The sequence below is a fragment of the Heterodontus francisci genome, chromosome 13 (genome assembly GCF_036365525.1).
Source record: "Heterodontus francisci isolate sHetFra1 chromosome 13, sHetFra1.hap1, whole genome shotgun sequence".
Lineage (NCBI taxonomy): Eukaryota > Metazoa > Chordata > Chondrichthyes > Heterodontiformes > Heterodontidae > Heterodontus > Heterodontus francisci.
Window position 1 is genome coordinate 114,953,168 of NC_090383.1, and position 18,253 is coordinate 114,971,420.

Below are 18,253 nucleotides of genomic sequence, written 5' to 3' on the forward strand. Positions count from 1 at the left end.
CACAGAAGGAGGCCATTCGGTCTGTTGTGCCTGTGCTGACTTTCCGAAAGAGCTGTCTAATTAATCCCTTGGAGCAAAGGAGATTGATGGGGAGATTTGATAGAGGTGTACAAGATTATGACAGGTTTAGATAAGGTAGACAAAGTAAAGCTGTTCCCATTAGCTGATGGTACAAAGACCAGGGGACACAGATTTAAGGTTTTGGGCAAGAGATACGGGGGGGAATGTGAGGAGGAAGTTTTTTACGCAGCAAGTGATAATGACCTGGAAACCGCTGCCCACGAGGGTGGTGAAAGCGGAGATGATCAATGATTTTAAAAGGAAATTGGATGGGCATTTGAAGGAAATAAACTTGCAGGGCTACGGGAATTGACTGATGAAATGGGACTGACTGGATTACTCTACAGAGAGCTGGCATGGACCCGATGGGCCGAATGGCCTCCTTCTGTACATCCACTCCCCCTCTGCCCTCCACCCTTATCCTATGGCTCTGTAAGTTTTACCTCTTCAAGTATTTATCCAATTTCCTTTTGAATGTTACGATTGAATCTGCTTCCAGCACACTTTCAGGCAGTGCGTTCACAACAACTCACTGCATTAAAAAAAATTCTCCTCATCGCCCCTTGGTTTTTTAGCCAAATAAGCTTCTTAGGTGGTAATTTAATTCATCAGTCATGTGTTCCCCCCAACATCTCCGCTTGTACCTCTCCCCAAGACTGTGGCATCAGTCAAAATGCCCTCTCCAAGCACAGTCCAGGTTCAGAAGGATGGAATCTGTGATTGTTCTTCGAGGTAGTTTTTCACATGTCTATCATTGTGCCTTGCTGACATCGCCATGACAACACTGGGTTAAATGAGTGGGGGTTTGTAAGCTCCTCCTTTAAGAATCTCCTTACAACCCACTCTTTGACCAAGCTACTAGTCACTTATTCTAATATTTCCTTATGTGGCTCGGTATCAAATTTAGTTTGATTTTGCTCTTGTGAAATGTCTTGAGGGTGTTTTACTCTGACAAGCTGTTCTTGTTGATTGGGATTTCCTCATTCTGCGTTTTCTCCTGTTATTATTAAAGTCAATGGAAGGTTTACAATACCTTGAGTACAGTGGGCCTGAAGTGTTTGAGTTGTTCTGAGCCTTCTTGTGTTGGACTCCTTTTGCCAGGTTCTTCAATGTCGGCCGAGTCTCTGTGTGAGGATGTGGTCTCAGTGCTCGCTGTGCTTTGCGAGAAGTTGCAAAGAGTTGTGAAGTAAGTGGACTCTATCAGAACGTCGTTCCGTGCCTAAACGTTTTCCCAAGAATTCATAAGCCTCTTGAGCTCGGACCCAATCTCCGCCCAAATTCGCGGCATGGACTCGTCACCACTTTGCCTGTGTAATTAACATGATTCAGTTTTGAATTTCTAGTTGAATTTGCCCAGGCTGCAGTCCCTATTCTAACTTCTAACCTCTTGCTTTCAGTAATAACCAGCAGTTGCAGCTCCTTTATCTGGAGTGTATCCTGTCCATGCTCAGCAGCTCCTCTCCTATCATGCATCGTCATAAAGGTTTCACAGACCTGTTATGGTGAGTGGTGTTAATGGTTTATTTGTAATCTACCTATTGGAATTGGTGTTGTTTTACACTCCCTGACGCGCTGGGCTACAGCTGCACCAATACCTCCTGAAGCAGCTCTCCGCCAAGTGACTATTCACCATACTTCAGTTGCAGCATTGAATTTCTCTCACTGGTTTTATGTTTCTGTCGCATGCTGCAGGAAGCATTGACTGAAATGGTGGTGCGGGAAGGGCAGTAAACTGTCAGTTAGTCAGGGCGTGTGTGGTACTAACTAATGGACTCATTTTGTATTAGGCAGACTATTCGACTTCGAAGGGCATCACAGCCCATCCCAATCCTTCCTGACTTGACTTCCAAACACTTTCTGGTAGACCGCCACTGAACTGCAAACAGAACAGGAGTCCAATCGACCCATTCTGCCTCTGCCAGCTCTTTGAAAGAGCTATTCCAATTAGTTCCATTCCCTAAAACCTAGTGTATTTTTTTTCTCCTGTCACTCTGTGCAGTGCAGGACTCTGAGGTCAGTTGACAGTGATCCAAGCACTGACCCTGGACGAATTAGTGAATCTACCCTGCTCCTGAATGTTCGGGCACCACAACAGGATGCCAGATTTACCGACTGTGCTACTAGGGGACGGCAGTGGTGGAAATGGCCACCCACTGGGACCATACTATGTGAGTTAGTTCATGTTTAAATAGACATTGGGTCCAGAACATGCCACACCAGAAAGTAAATTATTCCCCAGGACTTACACTCTAGGATTGCCCTGGAGTCTGTAGGAATTGAAGCTAATTTTCCTGGACACTGCTGCCAATAAACTTGGGGGAAAACACGTTGTCTGATTGGGCAGAGTGGTTGAAGGCCGGAGGTCATGTGATGAAACCTCCAAGTACAACCCAAGTTGGTATGCAAGCCTCCCTACTCCCTATAAAACAATAGCAATATAGCACTTATTTTTGTGGCGATCTGAATCTTCACTCAGTTACCAGTCTGATAGAGAATCATAGAACTTGCAGTGGAGGAAGGCCATTGGGCCTGTACCAGGCTATGTACTCTCATCCCATTTCTCCTCATTCCATTTCCCAGCCATTTTCTCCGAGCCCTTCAGTATCATTCTTTGTCAGGTCATGGTTGCTAGGCAACTCTGGAACTACAACAGGCTTTGTGGATCAGGGCCTTTTAGTCTTCTTGTGAAGCCTCATTCTCATTTGAGCCATTAGCCCATGTCCTAACTCACACCGAGTCCTGTTCATCTATCATCCCTGTGCTCACTGACCTACATTGGCTCTCGGTTAATCAACAGCTCAATTTTAAAATTCTCATTCTTATTTTAGAGTCATAGAGTTATACAGTACAGAAACAGGCTCTTCGGCCCATCGTGTCTGTGCCGGCCATCAAGCACCTATCTATTCTAATCCCATTTTCCAACACTTGGCCCGTAGCCTTGTATGCTATGGCGTTTCAAGTGCTCATCTAAATACTTCTTAAATAGTGTGAGGGTTCCTGCCTCTACCACCCCTTCAGGCAGTGTGTTCCAGATTCCAACCACCCTCTGGGTGAAAAAGTTTTTCCTCAAATCCCCTCTAAACCTCCGGCCCCTTACCTTAAATCTATGCCCCCTAATTATTGACCACTCTGGATTTTCAAATCCCTCCATGGCCTCTCCCCTCCCTATCTCTGTAATCTCCTCCAGTCCCACAACCTTCCCAAGATATCTGCACTCCTCTAATTCTGGTCTCTTGAGCATTCCCGGTTTTTATCTCTTCTCCATTGGTGGCCATGCCTTCAGCTGCCTAGGCCCTAAGCTTTAGAAATCCCGCCCTACTCTCTACCTCGCTTTCCTCCTTCAAGAATCTTCTTAAAACCTACCTGTTTGGTCAGGCTTTTGGTCATCTCCTTTTGTGGCTTGGAGTCAAATTTTGTTTTTAAATGCTTCTTGAAGAATCTTGGGACTATTTATTATGTAAAAGGTGCTATATAAATACAGGTTGTTATATAGGCCCCAAGCTCTTGAAAATCCTCCCCTAAACCCCTCTAGCCCTCTCTCCTCCTTTAAGAGACTGCTTAAAACTTGCCTCTTTGATCAAGCATTTGGTCATCTGTTCTAGTATTGCATGTGGCTCAGTGTCATTTTAGGTCTGATCATGTTTCTGTGAAGTGTCTCGGGGACATTACTCCATTAAAAGTGCTATATAAATGCACGTTGTTGTTGTCCATGCTTCTTCCTCAAATGCCTTTTCTTCTTGTTACAGGAAGCACCTCTGTCCCGCCCTGATAGTCATCCTGGGCAACCCAATCCACGACAAGACTATCTCATCAGGTCACGTGGTCTCATTGACGGAGAGTGAGGCTCCTCTGTCCGGGGTCTCTGATCATGGCCGTGGATCTGGGTGCTCTTCCACAGCGCCCGCACTCATCGGACCGGTGGCACGCACCATATATTACATAGCAGCAGAGCTGGTGCGATTGGTCGGCTGTATGGAGTCACTGAGGCCAGTTCTGCAGTCGTTGTATCACCGCCTTTTGTTGTATCCACCACCACAACATAGGGTGGAGGCTATCAAGATCATGAAAGAGGTAGGATAGTGTCCTTTGTTCAAGGAAGGAAACGTGCTGCCCTTCACTCTGTCTGGACCTGTACATGTGGTGACTCCAGTCCTGTATTAACATGGTTGACTCAACTGCCCTCTGAGGTGGCTTAGTGAGCCATTCAGTTCTGTTGAATGGGCAATAAATGCCAGCCTTTCCAGCAATGCCAACAGCCTGAGAATGAATTAAAAACAAAGCCTGTGCCATTCCTCACTGTGGCTTGGACGATCCAGTGTTTTATATACAAAAGGGGTGTTATCAACAATGTGTGACGGGGGAAGTGTTACAGGAGGTGTGCTTGAGAAAGTGCGATGGGTGAACTGCGATGGAGGAAGTGTGACAGAAAGCAAGAGTGACACATGAAAGAAGTGCTGTTTTATGCAAAATTTGTAATATAGATAAAAGCTGTAATTTCATGGTATCTTTATAAAACCAACCTTTGGCATTAAAACTTGCCTGAGACTAACAGAATGAAATTAACAAGGCAAAATAACAAGCCTTCCTGTTACGTGAAGCAGTGATGGCCCTTGTGATACCGTTTTGTTCATCTCTAGCACCGCTCTCTGATTCTTTATCCCAATCTTTGTCTTTCTCTAAAAACAGTATTGTGCACACTGCTTCACAACGTTCATTGCTGCGTTCACTTCCAATTATTCTTTTGACACCATGGGCAGTACAGACAGATGCTCTAGTGCAGCGCTGCAGAAGGACTGCTTTGTTGCAGCCATTGTCTTTCGGGTAAACCCAAGGCCCCACCTGTCTGGCTCAGGTAGCTGTTAAAGATCTAATGTACAGCATTTAGCGAAGAGGAAGGAGTTCCCCAGTGCCCTGATCAACATTGATGCCTCTACCAATAAACTAATTATAAAAAGAAAGAACTTGCATTTATATAGCGCCTTTCACATCCTCAGGACCTCCCAAAGTGCTTCACAGCCAATCAATTACCTTTGCGTTAGAGCCACCGTTGTTTTGTAAAGAAAAGTGGCAGCCAGTTTATGCACAGCAAGATCCAACAAAGTGCAATGAGATAATGACTAGATAAGCTGTTTCAGTGACGTTGATTGAGGGATAAATCTTGGCCAGAACTCCTGTGCTCTTCTTCGGGGTTATGCCAATGGATCTTTTATAACCGCCTGAGAGGGGCAGATGGGGCCTCCATTTAACATCTCATCCAAAAGGCATCATTCTGACAGTGTAGCACTCCCTCAGTGCAGGTACTGGGAGTGTTAGCCTAGATGTTGTGCTCACTGTTTCTGGAGTGGGGACTGACAGGCTTAGTGGGCAGAGTGCGACCAATGACGAGATGGGACTGTACTTTTAACCACACTAACACTTGTCCGAATCTATCTGCACAGATCCTCAGCAGCCCCCAGCGCCTGTATGATCTTGCCGGACCCACCATGTATGAAGGAGAAACAAAGAGGAGGTCCAGTCAGAAAAGGAAATCTCACTTGGATCTTCATAAGATGTAAGTCTCATGCTCAATGGTTCCATCTTGTACATTATCACTGACTATTTTTATCCAATAATTTCCTCTCCTGTATGTTAACTCCATCAATCCACCTTGGTTCCGTAACCTTTAATCCCCTTGCCTAACAAAAATCTATCAGTTTTGAAATTTTTCAATTAATTCCGAGCCTCACATTTTTTGGGGGACAGAGTTCCCGATTTCCACTACCCTTTGTGTGAAGAAGTGCTTCCCGACATCACTCATGAACGGGCTAGCTCTAATTGTTCTGAACTCCCCCACCCCCCAGAGGGAATAGTCTCTCTCTATCTCCCCAAGGAAATCCTTTCATCGTCTTGAACACCTCAGTTAGATCATCTCTTAATCTTCTGTCCTCAAATGAATACAAGACTGGTCTAAGCAATGTCTCGTCATAACTGAACGCTTTTAGCCCTGGTTTCATTCGAGAGAATCTGTGCTGCACTCCTACCAGAGGTGTGGTGTCCACAGCTGCACACACTACTCTACATTGTGTCTAACCAGAACTTTATCTAACTTCGAGCCCTTTGTAAAACTGCCCTTGAGATGGAACCAACATCCTGTTAGCCTTTGCAATTATTTTTATCACTGGCTTTTAGTGAATTTTGAGCTTGAAGCCCTAAATCTCTCTGCTCCTTCGCAGTTCCTAGCTTCTCACCGTTTAGAAAATACTCTAGAATCATAGAGTCATTAAGGCACAAAAGGAGGCCATTTGGCCCATCCAGTCCATGCTGTGTAGAGCAATCCAGCCAGTCCCATTCCCCCACTCTATCCCCGTACCCCTGCAAGTTTATTTCCCTCCAGTGCCCATCCAGTTTCCTTGAGAAATCATTGATGGTCTTCATTTCCACCACCCTCGTGGGCAGTGAGTTCCAGGTCATTACCACCCGCTGTGTAAAAAAAATTCTTCTTCACATCCCTCCTGCATTCCTTGCCCAAAACCTTAAACCTGTATCCCCTGGACCAGATTTCTGTGTCCTCTAATACATCTTTCCGAGGCCCAAAGTGGACGCTTCCCTTTTTTGTTATTTTGTGTTTTATTTTGATGGTTTGACCTTTGGCCCACCCCAACCCACACATGTTTCCCTTCGAGTATGCCAGGGTTTTTGTTGATAAGCTAACTGGTCAGATGAAGCAGGAACTCGGTGTTATGTTTTTCTCTCTCTGCAGCATCATGGACGGAATGACGGAGGCCTGCATTAAAGGAGGGATTGAGGCCTGTTATGCCTCAGTGTCCTGCGTCTGTACCTTGCTCAGTGCCCTAGACGAGCTGAGCCAAGGGAAGGGGCTTAGCGAGGAGCAGGTCCGCCACCTGTTAAGGCACATGGAGGAGCTGAAGGGCGGGAGTGAATCCACTCGGGAGTCCATGGAGATCAGCGAGGCTGACTTCAGGTGGCAGCGGCGCATCCTCTCAGCGGAGCAGGCTCACTGGGAGTCAAGCAACGAGAAGAGTCCCGGCATCAGTGTCACCACGGACACCGGCCACACCACCCTGGAGGAGGGTATGGGGCAAACCACCCCGGAGGAGAACCCCCAGCTGCTGAGGAATCACTTGGAATATTCCACTGGCCTCGATATTAATGAGGCACTGAGCAAAATGCCAGTGTTGGGACCAGAGCAGGGAGAACAGCTGGAACTAATTCATCGAAACAACATCCATGCCTATCCAGATTTAGCAAACTTCTTATCAGTTGATCCCAGGACTAATAAGCCACCAGGATCCCGATACAGCGAAAGTAATTTTAGTATCGATGAACAAGACATTTCCAGGACTGAATTCGACTCGTGCGATCAGTACTCGATGGCAGCCGAAAAGGACTCTGGGAGATCGGATGTCTCGGAAATAGGCTCCGACAACTGCTCTCTGGCAGACGAGGAGCAGACGCCCAGGGATTGCCTTGGTCACAGGTCACTACACGGAGCCACCCTCACCTTGAAGGTCCTAAAGAACCAGGAGGCTGACCAGCACAGTGCCCGTATCTTCGTGCAGTCACTCGTTACTCTCCTCCCTCGTCTATTGTCTCTTCAGAGCCCAGAGGAGGTCGACTCTTCACTGCAGAGTTTTGCCTCTACATTTTGCTCGGGTCTGCAATCAGGTACAGTCAACTGCCGAGCTTTGTTTGAAATTTAAACCAGGCAGCTTGACTCTGATTGGTCAAGGCATTGCCCTGAGGAATGAACCAGCGAATGGCTGTCACTTATTTTGTTCAGCTGAAACAGGCGCATTGTGTGTACATGTTCTTTCTGTCCGCTAAAAACAGGGCCCTGTGTATTAATATATGTAGCTTCCAGTACGCACAAATGCACCGCACTGCGAGTGCTACTGACAATCTGTTACTGCTGTTAACTGTCAGTCACTGTAAACTGGTGCATTCTCCATGGCAAATCAGAGTTCACTTGCCAACCAATCAGCACTCTCTTCTCATGCAGTATAAGTTGTTGTTTTCCCTTACATTGGTTATTCTTGCGATTGTCCTGATGAGTGCAAGACGAAAAACTTCGACAACCTGTCTCTATTTTCAGCAATTTTCAAGTTCTGTACTAGCAAACGACTGGTACACTTACTTAAAGCAACACTTAAAACATTCAATGTTGTATAAACAGGCTGTCACTTATATTGGCCAAAGAGCAGAAACCATTAGCCATAGGCAGTAATTTCTAAGTTGTCTTTGAAAAGGAAGGATATGGGGAAAAGGCAGGAATTAGAGTAAATAACTCCAGTCTACTACACCGATCTCTCAGGTATCAGCAATGGCTCAGTTGGTAGCATTTATGCCGCAGAGTCACAAGGTTGTAGGTTTGAGTTTCACTCCAGAGACTTGAGCACATAATCTAGGCTGATGCTCCAGTGCAGTACTGAGGGAGTGCTGCACTGTCAGAAGCGCTGTCTTTCGGATGAGACGTTAAACTGAGGCCCCGTCTGTCCTTTCAGGTGGACGTAAAAGATTCCCATGGGTCTATTCTGAGGAAGATCGGGGAGTCCATACCCTTGTCCTGGCCAATGTTTATCCCTTAACCAATAACACTTTAAACACATTACCTGGTCATTTATCATATTGCTGTTTGAGGGAGGTTGCTGTGCGCAAATTGGCTGCTTCCTAAATTACAACAGTGACTACACTTCAAAAGTAACTCATTGCCTGTAAAGCGCTTTAGGGTGTCCTGGGGTGGAGGAAGGTGCTATAGAAATGCAAGTTCTTTCTTTCTAATGGAAATGGTTGCAGCGGTACATTAGACCATGTGCCTCTGAGATTGGGGTTCAGGGACATTGCCGGAGATTAAAGATCCCTCTAATGGACAGAACACTTAACCTGGGAGCATGTTATACTGAACCTTGTGTGTGAAACATTATCAGCACCTTCCAGATCCCAATAATGATCCCCTCTAGCCACTTCAAAGAGGGAAGCATTTCCCCATTTTATTTATTAATAAAATCGGAACATCCAAATATTGATTGTGATTCTCCTGATTTTGGTCAACAATCCCCATGCTGACCACCTCTTGGTCTCTTTCAGAACTCTTGCGTTCTCCGGGTACGGGCAGCAGTGAGAGCTCCTGCTGCCAGACGCTAATGAACGCAGACGGATTGTACCTCGTGGCTTTCCATGCGCTGTCGCTGAACCTGAAGCTGATCGCCTGCGATTACTACCGGAAAAAGCCAGCACCTGTCCCCACGTCACTGGTAAGGGTTCGGCCGAGGGAGGAGGGGCTTCGGCAGTCTCTCTGAAAAGGCACTTTTAAGTTCCATCCCTTTATTTCAAGGTCAGTTCAAACCTAATGCACCTGCCTCGAGCAAACGGGATCGGGTGCAGCACTGCATTCAAATCATTCTGCATTGAAGTCAGTGGTGTGATACCAGCATTCCGCCCAGTCACGTGAGATTCCCACTTGACGAGTTAAGGTTCTAAGTGGTTTCCTTCGTCCAATTTGATTCATAGCTTTCAAGAAAAAGAAAAATTTAGATCTGATTTCTGTCTTCATTCACAAAATGACACTATTTTTGGTCATTGACCAGAAACACCGCTAAGCCCCAGCTGAAATTCTCCGCAAAGTAACAGAACCATATTCCTGTGGCGGGCTTGAGCTTCCTTGCTGAGCCTCAACATACAGACTCACCGCAGGACCTACTTATTTAACTAGTTATCCGGGGCCTGGATTATTAATCCAGAGATCGTGAGTACAAATCCCACCATAGCAGTTTGAGAATTTTGAATTTTAGTTATGAAAAATCTGGAAATATCAGCAAGAGCTGTCAGCTTGTTGTAGGACAGCCTGCTGTCCCTACCCAGTCTGGCCTATACGTGATTCCAGCCCCAAACCAACGGGGGTTAACTCTTAAGTGATCTAGTGAGCCATTAGTTGTATCAAACCGCTGCACTGTGGAGGGATGACCAATAGGTGCTGGCCTTGTCCATATCCCAAGATGAATTTAAAAAGCTAAAACATTATGCGATTCCTTTGGAAGATGTTGCCCAGATTCACTATGCACTGTTGATGGTTGTTGAATTGATGTGGTATTATCAGTTGTCAGTAACTTGTGTCTTGCCAGCCAGCAAAGGTCCATCTAATTAAAGTTAAGATTAACAAATATTAATAGGTCCAAAAGTCACAGTGTCACAATGGTATAGAAGGACATCATTCAACACATTGAGTCCATGCCTGCTCTCTGCCGAGCAATCCAATCATTCCCACTCCCTGGCTCTAACCCTGTAGCCTTGTATGTTTATTTCCCTCAAGTGCCCATCCAAATTTCTTACAAAATCATTCATCGTCTCCATTTCCACCACCCTCATAGGCAGCAAGTTCCAGGTCATTACCACTCGCTGGGTATAAATGTCCTTCCTCACATTCCCCTGCGTCTCTTGCCCAAAACCTTAAATCTGTGTCACCTAGTCCTTGTGCCATCAGCTAATGGGATCAGCTTTTCTTTGTCTACCTTATCTAAACCTATCATCATCTTGTACACTTCCATCAGATCTCCCCTCAATCTCCTTTGCTGTTTTCATTTCAAATCCTTTTTTGTTAAGTATCAATCATTGAAAGGGAAGATTACAATGACACTGCTTGGGTATCACCTGTCAGTGATGTTACAGGGAGAGACACTGGGCATAGGGAGGGACTCGGGTAATACCAGTCAGTGAAAGAATAGGGTGGACTCTATGGGTAAAGGGATTGTCGGTCGTGATCCGGGGAGAAATACTGAGTAAAGGGAGGGACTCTGTGGATTAGTGCACATAAGTGTTGGTATAGGAAGAGACTGTGTGGGTATAGGACAGGATTCTGCTGGTATCGGACAGGACTATTGGTATAGGAAGAGGCACTCTTGGTATAGGACAGGACTCTGTCGCTAAGTGCCAGTCAGTGATGACCATTCCTCTGTATTTAGCTGTGTTCTACCTTGAATGCTTGATGCCTAAAATGGAAAGTGTTCAATTACCTCGTACTAACGCCCCTCACCCTGATGAGTGCAAACATCATAACAGGGTAGGCAGGTTATCCGTATGTACTATGACCTTGGTCATTGTATGGCCAGGAGTGCCTGGTGATCTCACTGAATGAATTGCGTTCCCAGTTTCAGGACTGCCTTTTTCGAATGTTTGTAAATGTAACCACACGATAGTCCTGAGGTGTTTGGTTGTGTTTCCACAGAAGGAGTTTGTGAGGCAGGTACAAAGCAGTCGGGTTCTGATGGTGCTGTCACAAGCATGGATTGAAGAACTTTACCATCAGGTGCTTGACAGGAACCTGCTGGGAGAAGCTGGATATTGGGGAACAACAGAGGAGCACAGTCGGCCCGTCATCATCATGTTAACTGGTGAGTCATCCATCTATCGATCTTAGTTTTACGGAGAGGGAGAATGACACACTGAGAATGCGCCTTTATTTCTAACTTTACACACCTTATAACAATGGAAAGTGTGAGGAAAAACTCTGGCCTCTTGTGCTTCCCCAAGCTCCATCGCTCCACCATTAGTGGACACGCTGCCTGTGTCTATGTTCTGAAATTCCCTCCCTAAACCTCTCTCTCCCTCTCTCCTCCTACCTCTTTGACCAAGCTTTTGGTCACCTGTTCTAATATCTCCTTATGTGTCAAATTCTGTTTGGTAAACACTCCTGTGAAGTGCTTTGGGGTGTTTTACTATGTTAAAAGTGCTCTATAACAATAACAATATGAAAGGCACAATTCAACATGGTGGCTCCTCATCAGAGCCCTTTCCTATCCTGAGTGGTGTGAAACAGGGCTGTGTTCTCGCACCCACACTTTTTGGGATTTTCTTCTCCCTGCTGCTTTCACATGCGTTCAAATCCTCTGAAGAAGGAATTTTCCTCCACACAAGATCAGGGGGCAGGTTGTTCAACCTTGCCCGTCTAAGAGCGAAGTCCAAAGTACGGAAAGTCCTCATCAGAGAACTCCTCTTTGCTGACGATGCTGCTTTAACATCTCACACTGAAGAATGCCTGCAGAGTCTCATCGACAGGTTTGCGTCTGCCTGCAATGAATTTGGCCTAACCATCAGCCTCAAGAAAACGAACATCATGGGGCAGGATGTCAGAAATGCTCCATCCATCAATATTGGCGACCACGCTCTGGAAGTGGTTCAAGAGTTCACCTACCTAGGCTCAACTATCACCAGTAACCTGTCTCTAGATGCAGAAATCAACAAGCGCATGGGTAAGGCTTCCACTGCTATGTTCAGACTGGCCAAGAGAGTGTGGGAAAATGGCGCACTGACACGGAACACAAAAGTCCGAGTGTATCAGGCCTGTGTCCTCAGTACCTTGCTCTACGGCAGCGAGGCCTGGACAACGTATGCCAGCCAAGAGCGACGTCTCAATTCATTCCATCTTCGCTGCCTTCGGAGAATACTTGGCATCAGGTGGCAGGACTATATCTCCAACACAGAAGTCCTTGAAGCGGCCAACATCCCCAGCTTATACACACTACTGAGTCAGCGGCGCTTGAGATGGCTTGGCCATGTGAGCCGCATGGAAGATGGCAGGATCCCCAAAGACACATTGTACAGCGAGCTCGCCACTGGTATCAGACCTACCGGCCGTCCATGTCTCCGTTATAAAGACGTCTGCAAACGCGACATGAAATCGTGTGACATTGATCACAAGTCGTGGGAGTCAGTTGCCAGCATTCGCCAGAGCTGGCGGGCAGCCATAAAGACAGGGCTAAATTGTGGCGAGTCGAAGAGACTTAGTAGTTGGCAGGAAAAAAGACAGAGGCGCAAGGGGAGAGCCAACTGTGCAACAGCCCCAACAAACAAATTTCTCTGCAGCACCTGTGGAAGAGCCTGTCACTCCAGAATTGGCCTTTATAGCCACTCCAGGCGCTGCTTCACAAACCACTGACCACCTCCAGGCGCGTATCCATTGTCTCTCGAGATAAGGAGGCCCAAAAAGATAAGTGCAAGTTGTCATTGCTTTAGGTGGGCAGTTTTGAGAAGGAAATTGAAATCGGGTTCTGCATTATAGAAACAAATTTGTAGATCTCCCTTGGCATTGCTCTGCTGTTTCAGAGGATACAGTGGTACAGGGTACAGCTACAGCTCCATCTAATGGCAGCAGCACTGGGTTCTGTTTACATAGGAAATGCCCATTATAATTTTTGTCACATCATTATTTTCAATGTTAAATATTGTCATGAAATGCAGAGCCAAACATTGTGACAACAGGAAGTGAAGTTTGTGGACAGATTGTGTGCAAGTTCCCCAGAATTTTATATAATTGTGTTAGTGTATTGTTTGCACATCTCCTTGATTTCAGCAATCCTTCAGTGATGAGCAGTCTAGGACTGACGTCACATTTACATGATGTCACTCTAGAACAACAGACATGAAGTTCAATTTCGTCTAGCAATTCTTTTCTAGAAAATAGAAAGAGGTAACCTGAATGTTTCCGGGAAGAAACAAATACAGGCCTCAACAACTTTACACTTCCGTAGTTCCAGAAACATAGAATCAAAGAAAGGTTAGGCACAGAAAGAGGCCACTTGGTGCATTGTGGCTGTGCCAGCTGAAAAACGATCCACCCATTCTAATCCTACCTTCCAGCATTTGGTCAGTAGCCCTGCAGATTACATCACTTGAGGTGCATATCCAGACTCCTCAATTACCCTTTCAGGCAGTGAGTTCCAGACCCCCACCACCCTCTGGGTGAAAAAGCTTTTCCTCATCTCCCCTCTAATTTTCCTATCAATCACTTTAAATCTATGCCCCCTAGTCACTGACCTCTCTGTTAAGGTGAATAGACCCTTCACCTCCACTCTATCCAGGCCCCTCAAAATTTTGGACATTTCAATCAGATCTCCCCTCGGCCTTCTCTGTTCCAAAGAGAACAACCCCAGCCTATCCATATTACCTCATAGCTGCATTTTTACAGTCCTGACAACCTCGTAAATCTCCTCAGTATCCTCTCTAGTGTAATTACATCCTTTCTGTAATGAGGTGACCAGATCTGCGCACAGTACTCAAGTTGTGGCCTAACCAATGAGTTATACAGTTCCAGCATAACCTCCCTGCTCTTATATTCTATACCTCAGCCAATAAATGAAACAGCCTCAGATAAAGATAATGAATTCCATCCTTTAACTCTGTTTCCAAGATAACATGGAGACTAGAGTTAAGATTGACCAGGCAAAGCTGTTTAAAAATGTGAAAATGCTGAAACAAAAAAGCCAACAACTAACAAATAGTCTCCCCTGACTCTGGTCTCTTGTACACATCCTCCTGCATCACTCACCACCCCACCCTCCCGCTTCTCCCCACCTTTGATGCCTTCAGCAGGAGAAATCTCACAACCCGGAACACCCTCCCTAATCTTCCCAATCGTCTTCTCCTCCTTGAGGAACCTCCTTAAAATCCACCTCTTTGACCAAGCTTATGGTCATCCCTCCTAATCACTTCCTCTTTAGTGCAGCGCCTGGCTCCTTGACTCCTTTGGGAAGCACCTTGAGTTTTTTTTTTACATTAAATGGCTGCACCACTATTTCCAGCCAGAATGGAGATGATTGGGTAATTCCCCTGTCAATCATGCCTGGTGACCGCACTGTTGTAAGCGACCGGGATTGATTTTATCCATATAATTTGTGTTATGTAACTATCCTCCACGCTGAATTTTGTAGGAGAAATTATCCTGCTTTTATTGGGAGGCGTTGCTGTAGTTTCGGTCATGAGTTCTGTTTACTGTAGTTCATAGAGACTTTTGAACTAGTCTCTAGACTGTTTGCTGTATTGCACTGTTTGAATAGACTCTGCGGTAAAATAGACTGTTTGCCGTGAGTCCTGCCATAAGTTGTGCCCCATCTCCAACTGATTGGCTGACACAGTGCATTAAACATGCTATAGAGTGCTCTATATTTGGATTGTGTTTTGTTTGCAGATATGGATGGACTGGGAAGCAGTGCGGTAGGAGGACAGATGGTCAGTACTGCATCGGAACAATCTCCTCTAGCTCAGGAAAAGAACACACCCGATTCTGTGACTGCAGGTAATGTCTAGTAGCCACATTGCACTCAAGAGTCAGTTAGCATTCTAGCTCTTCCAAGGGTTGCCAGATATGCTTCGCGGCCAATCCACAAGGCAGATACCAGGTTTGAGCTACCGGTTGATGCTGGGTTTGTTCAGACTTTACTAGTTGGTGGGATGAGAGAAGCTGAGGTTTTTCTCCTTAGAGCAGAGAAGGTTAAGGGGAGATTTAATAGAGATGTTCAAAATCATGAAGGGTTTTGGTAGAGTAAATAGAGAGAAACAATTTCCAGTGACAGAAGGGTCAGTAACCAGAGGGCAAAGATTGATGGTAATTGACAAAAGAACCAGAGGGGAGATGAGGAGGATTATTTTTATGCGAGTTGTGATTTGAAATGCACCGCTAAAAAGGCAGGTGGAAACAGATTTAGTAGCAACTTTCAGAAGGGAATTGAATGAATAGTTGAAGGGGAAAAATTTGCAGGGCTATGAGGAAAGAGTGGGGGAGCGACAAGCTCTTTCAAAGGGCTAGCACAGGTGCAATGGGCCAAATGGCCTCCATTTGTGCTGTATGATTCTGTGATTCTAGGGATGTTACAATTGGGTCTCGGCACCCCTGGAGACTTAGAGAGGGCGAGCTACACAGGGAATCAAGCAGGATTTCTGCTCCAGATCACCGTCTAATTAATTCTGTTAGAAGATTGGCGTGTGCGATCGTCAGTTGAGGGTACGTTCAGATTTATTCTTACAGTTTGAAGCCTTGTAATTGGGTTGCGATCCATATATCATAGCACTGGAGGAGAATGCCTTAGTTCAGGTGAGAAAGACCAGAGGGGAAATATTGGCGGACAGAAATTGTTATGAGAGTTATCACCAGGTAGATCAGAAACATATGGATATTGTTCAGTATAATATTGAGTATCTGCTGTTGCTGGGGTGTCCAAGCTCTGTCTTCAAAGGACAGTGTACCATGGAGCCTCAGGAATCACATATAAGGGATAATTTTAACCTTACCTGCCCAGAGGAAGACTAACAGAATCAGATTCCCGCCCGAATTTATTCTCGATTAAATCTAATTGAAAATAAAAAGAGGCTTGGTGTAAATCAGGAGTGTTGTAAATCAAGCAGGGTGTAAATTGGGCAAGTGAGAATCAGGAGGGGTGTAAATTGAGCGGGGATTTAAAATCGGGTGGGGTGTAAAAACAGGATAGTAACAGAATATGATGCTGCCACCCGTACAATGTACTTACAGAAATGTGTCTGAGATTGGTTGCATTGAATTAAACTTTTTAATAATAGACCAAAAGAAAGTGGGCAAATTTAGATGGAAGACAGAAGGTTTATTTTTTAACAAGTATTTTTTTGCCGAGCGTTTTGCTTATTTTTCACTGGAATGTAGGCTGCGTGGCTGTGGAAAATATATCAGCAGAATAAGACAGTACACCACTTAAAATGCCCACGCTTAACAGGGGCAGTCGCTTATATCTCCCAAAAAAGAAATGACCATTAACAATTTGGATTGACGTCAATTTGAAAGTTGCCTGGTTATCGTGTCTTAAGTGCTTTGTGTACATGGGGTAGAAACAACTATATTTACTCACCAGTTTGCACCTTATTAAGGTTTGCTAAATGCACGAGCAAACTTAAGTAAATAACACCTTGTTAATGGTTAATGAGTTTTTGTGCACTTAAGGCCGGTAATCCCTTTGAAGTGGTATAGAGTTACAGGTGGCACTCACCGGAGTTTAAGTAAAGCTGAAGCTCAGCGTGGAGCTGGAAATAACTGGACAAAAAGGAACATTCTAGTTATATAGTTGAGTGCTGTAATGGTGCTGCCTTGTTCTACCACCCAGCGTATATATCGGGCAAATGATGGTCGCGCGAACACTCCCATGTGTGGGAACTGTCCTGTTATATAGACACAGGTAAAGATGAGGGGTCCATTATGCAGGATACCACAGAGATTGAAAAGGGTAAGAGAGATGGTGAGATAAATCTCAAGAATTAGTTAAGGGACACCAAATTGGGGTTTCAAAAGAAAGGACAGACTGAAGGATGCAAGGGAAGTAAGAGAGGGCTCACTGCCTGAAAGGGTGGTAGAGGCAGAAATCCCTCATTGTATTGGATATGCATTTGAAGTGCTGTAATTTACAGGGTTATTGACCAAGAGTTGGAAGGTGGGATTAGGCTGGATAATTCTTTTTTGGCCAGCATGGATATGATGGACTGAATGGTCCCCTTCTGTGCCGTAAATTTTTCTAAGTTTTCTATGTCTTGAGATTTTGGGACAGAGTGAGTTAGAATGGGGAGATGGTGCAAAGACTTCAATAAGCAGCATGGCACATATGGGAAAGACGATAATGGTGTGTCGCTGTCCTTGTAAGACCTTGATGAGACATTCAATGAACTGCGCTGAAATGGTTTTCCATTCCTGTTGTTTATTTTGCTATACCAGGTATGTGTTTCGCCCGGTTCATTCTGGTTGGCTGCTGGAAGAACCTGATTGACACACTCTCTACTCCCCTGACTGGCCGGGTGGCCGGCAGTTCCAAGGGGCTGGCATTCATACTGGGCACAGAGGGAATTAAGGAGCAGAACCAGAAGGAGAGAGATGCCATCTGCATGAGCCTGGATGGCCTTCGGAAAGCAGCTAGGCTCAGCTGTGCGCTAGGTATGCAGACACTGGTAATTTGTTGTTTAGGTGGCGGTGCTGTGTTGTCACTGCCTAAATCCCCCATCTAATCCACATCCTTGACAACACTTCCTGAAGTAAAGTAATTTAATCACTGCCAAGCTAGTAAAACTGAATTTTAAAAAAATGCTTTATTCATTCTCGGGTTGTGGCTGTCGCTGGCAAGGCCAACATTTATTGCCCATCCCTAATTGCCCTTGAGAAGGAGGTAATGCACCTTCTTCTTGAACTGCTGCAGTCCGTGTGGGGTAGGTACACCCACAGTGCTGTTAGGAAGGGAGTTCCAGGATTTTGACCCAGCGACAGTGAAGGAACGACGATATAGTTCCAAGTCAGGATGGTGTGTGGCTTGGAAGGGAACTTGCAGGTGGTGGTGTTCCCATGCATCTGCTGCCCTTGTCCTTCTAGGTGGTAGAGGTCACGGGTTTGGGAGGTGCTGCCAAGGAACCACCAGCTTCA

At 45.5% G+C, this 18,253-nt stretch overlaps 1 protein-coding gene across 2 annotated transcripts in view; it reads left to right on the forward strand.

Moving 5' to 3' along the window:
- Positions 1-18,253, forward strand: part of arfgef3 (ARFGEF family member 3) — a 131,553-nt gene that overhangs the window by 55,240 nt on the left and 58,060 nt on the right. For both annotated transcript variants that reach the window (XM_068045507.1, XM_068045508.1), the window contains 9 exons: positions 1,162-1,246; positions 1,458-1,562; positions 3,807-4,131; positions 5,499-5,611; positions 6,800-7,725; positions 9,145-9,311; positions 11,279-11,444; positions 15,017-15,124; positions 17,558-17,773. In XM_068045507.1, the coding sequence (XP_067901608.1) occupies positions 1,162-1,246; positions 1,458-1,562; positions 3,807-4,131; positions 5,499-5,611; positions 6,800-7,725; positions 9,145-9,311; positions 11,279-11,444; positions 15,017-15,124; positions 17,558-17,773 (2,211 nt within the window). The remainder of the gene's footprint in view (positions 1-1,161; positions 1,247-1,457; positions 1,563-3,806; positions 4,132-5,498; positions 5,612-6,799; positions 7,726-9,144; positions 9,312-11,278; positions 11,445-15,016; positions 15,125-17,557; positions 17,774-18,253) is intronic.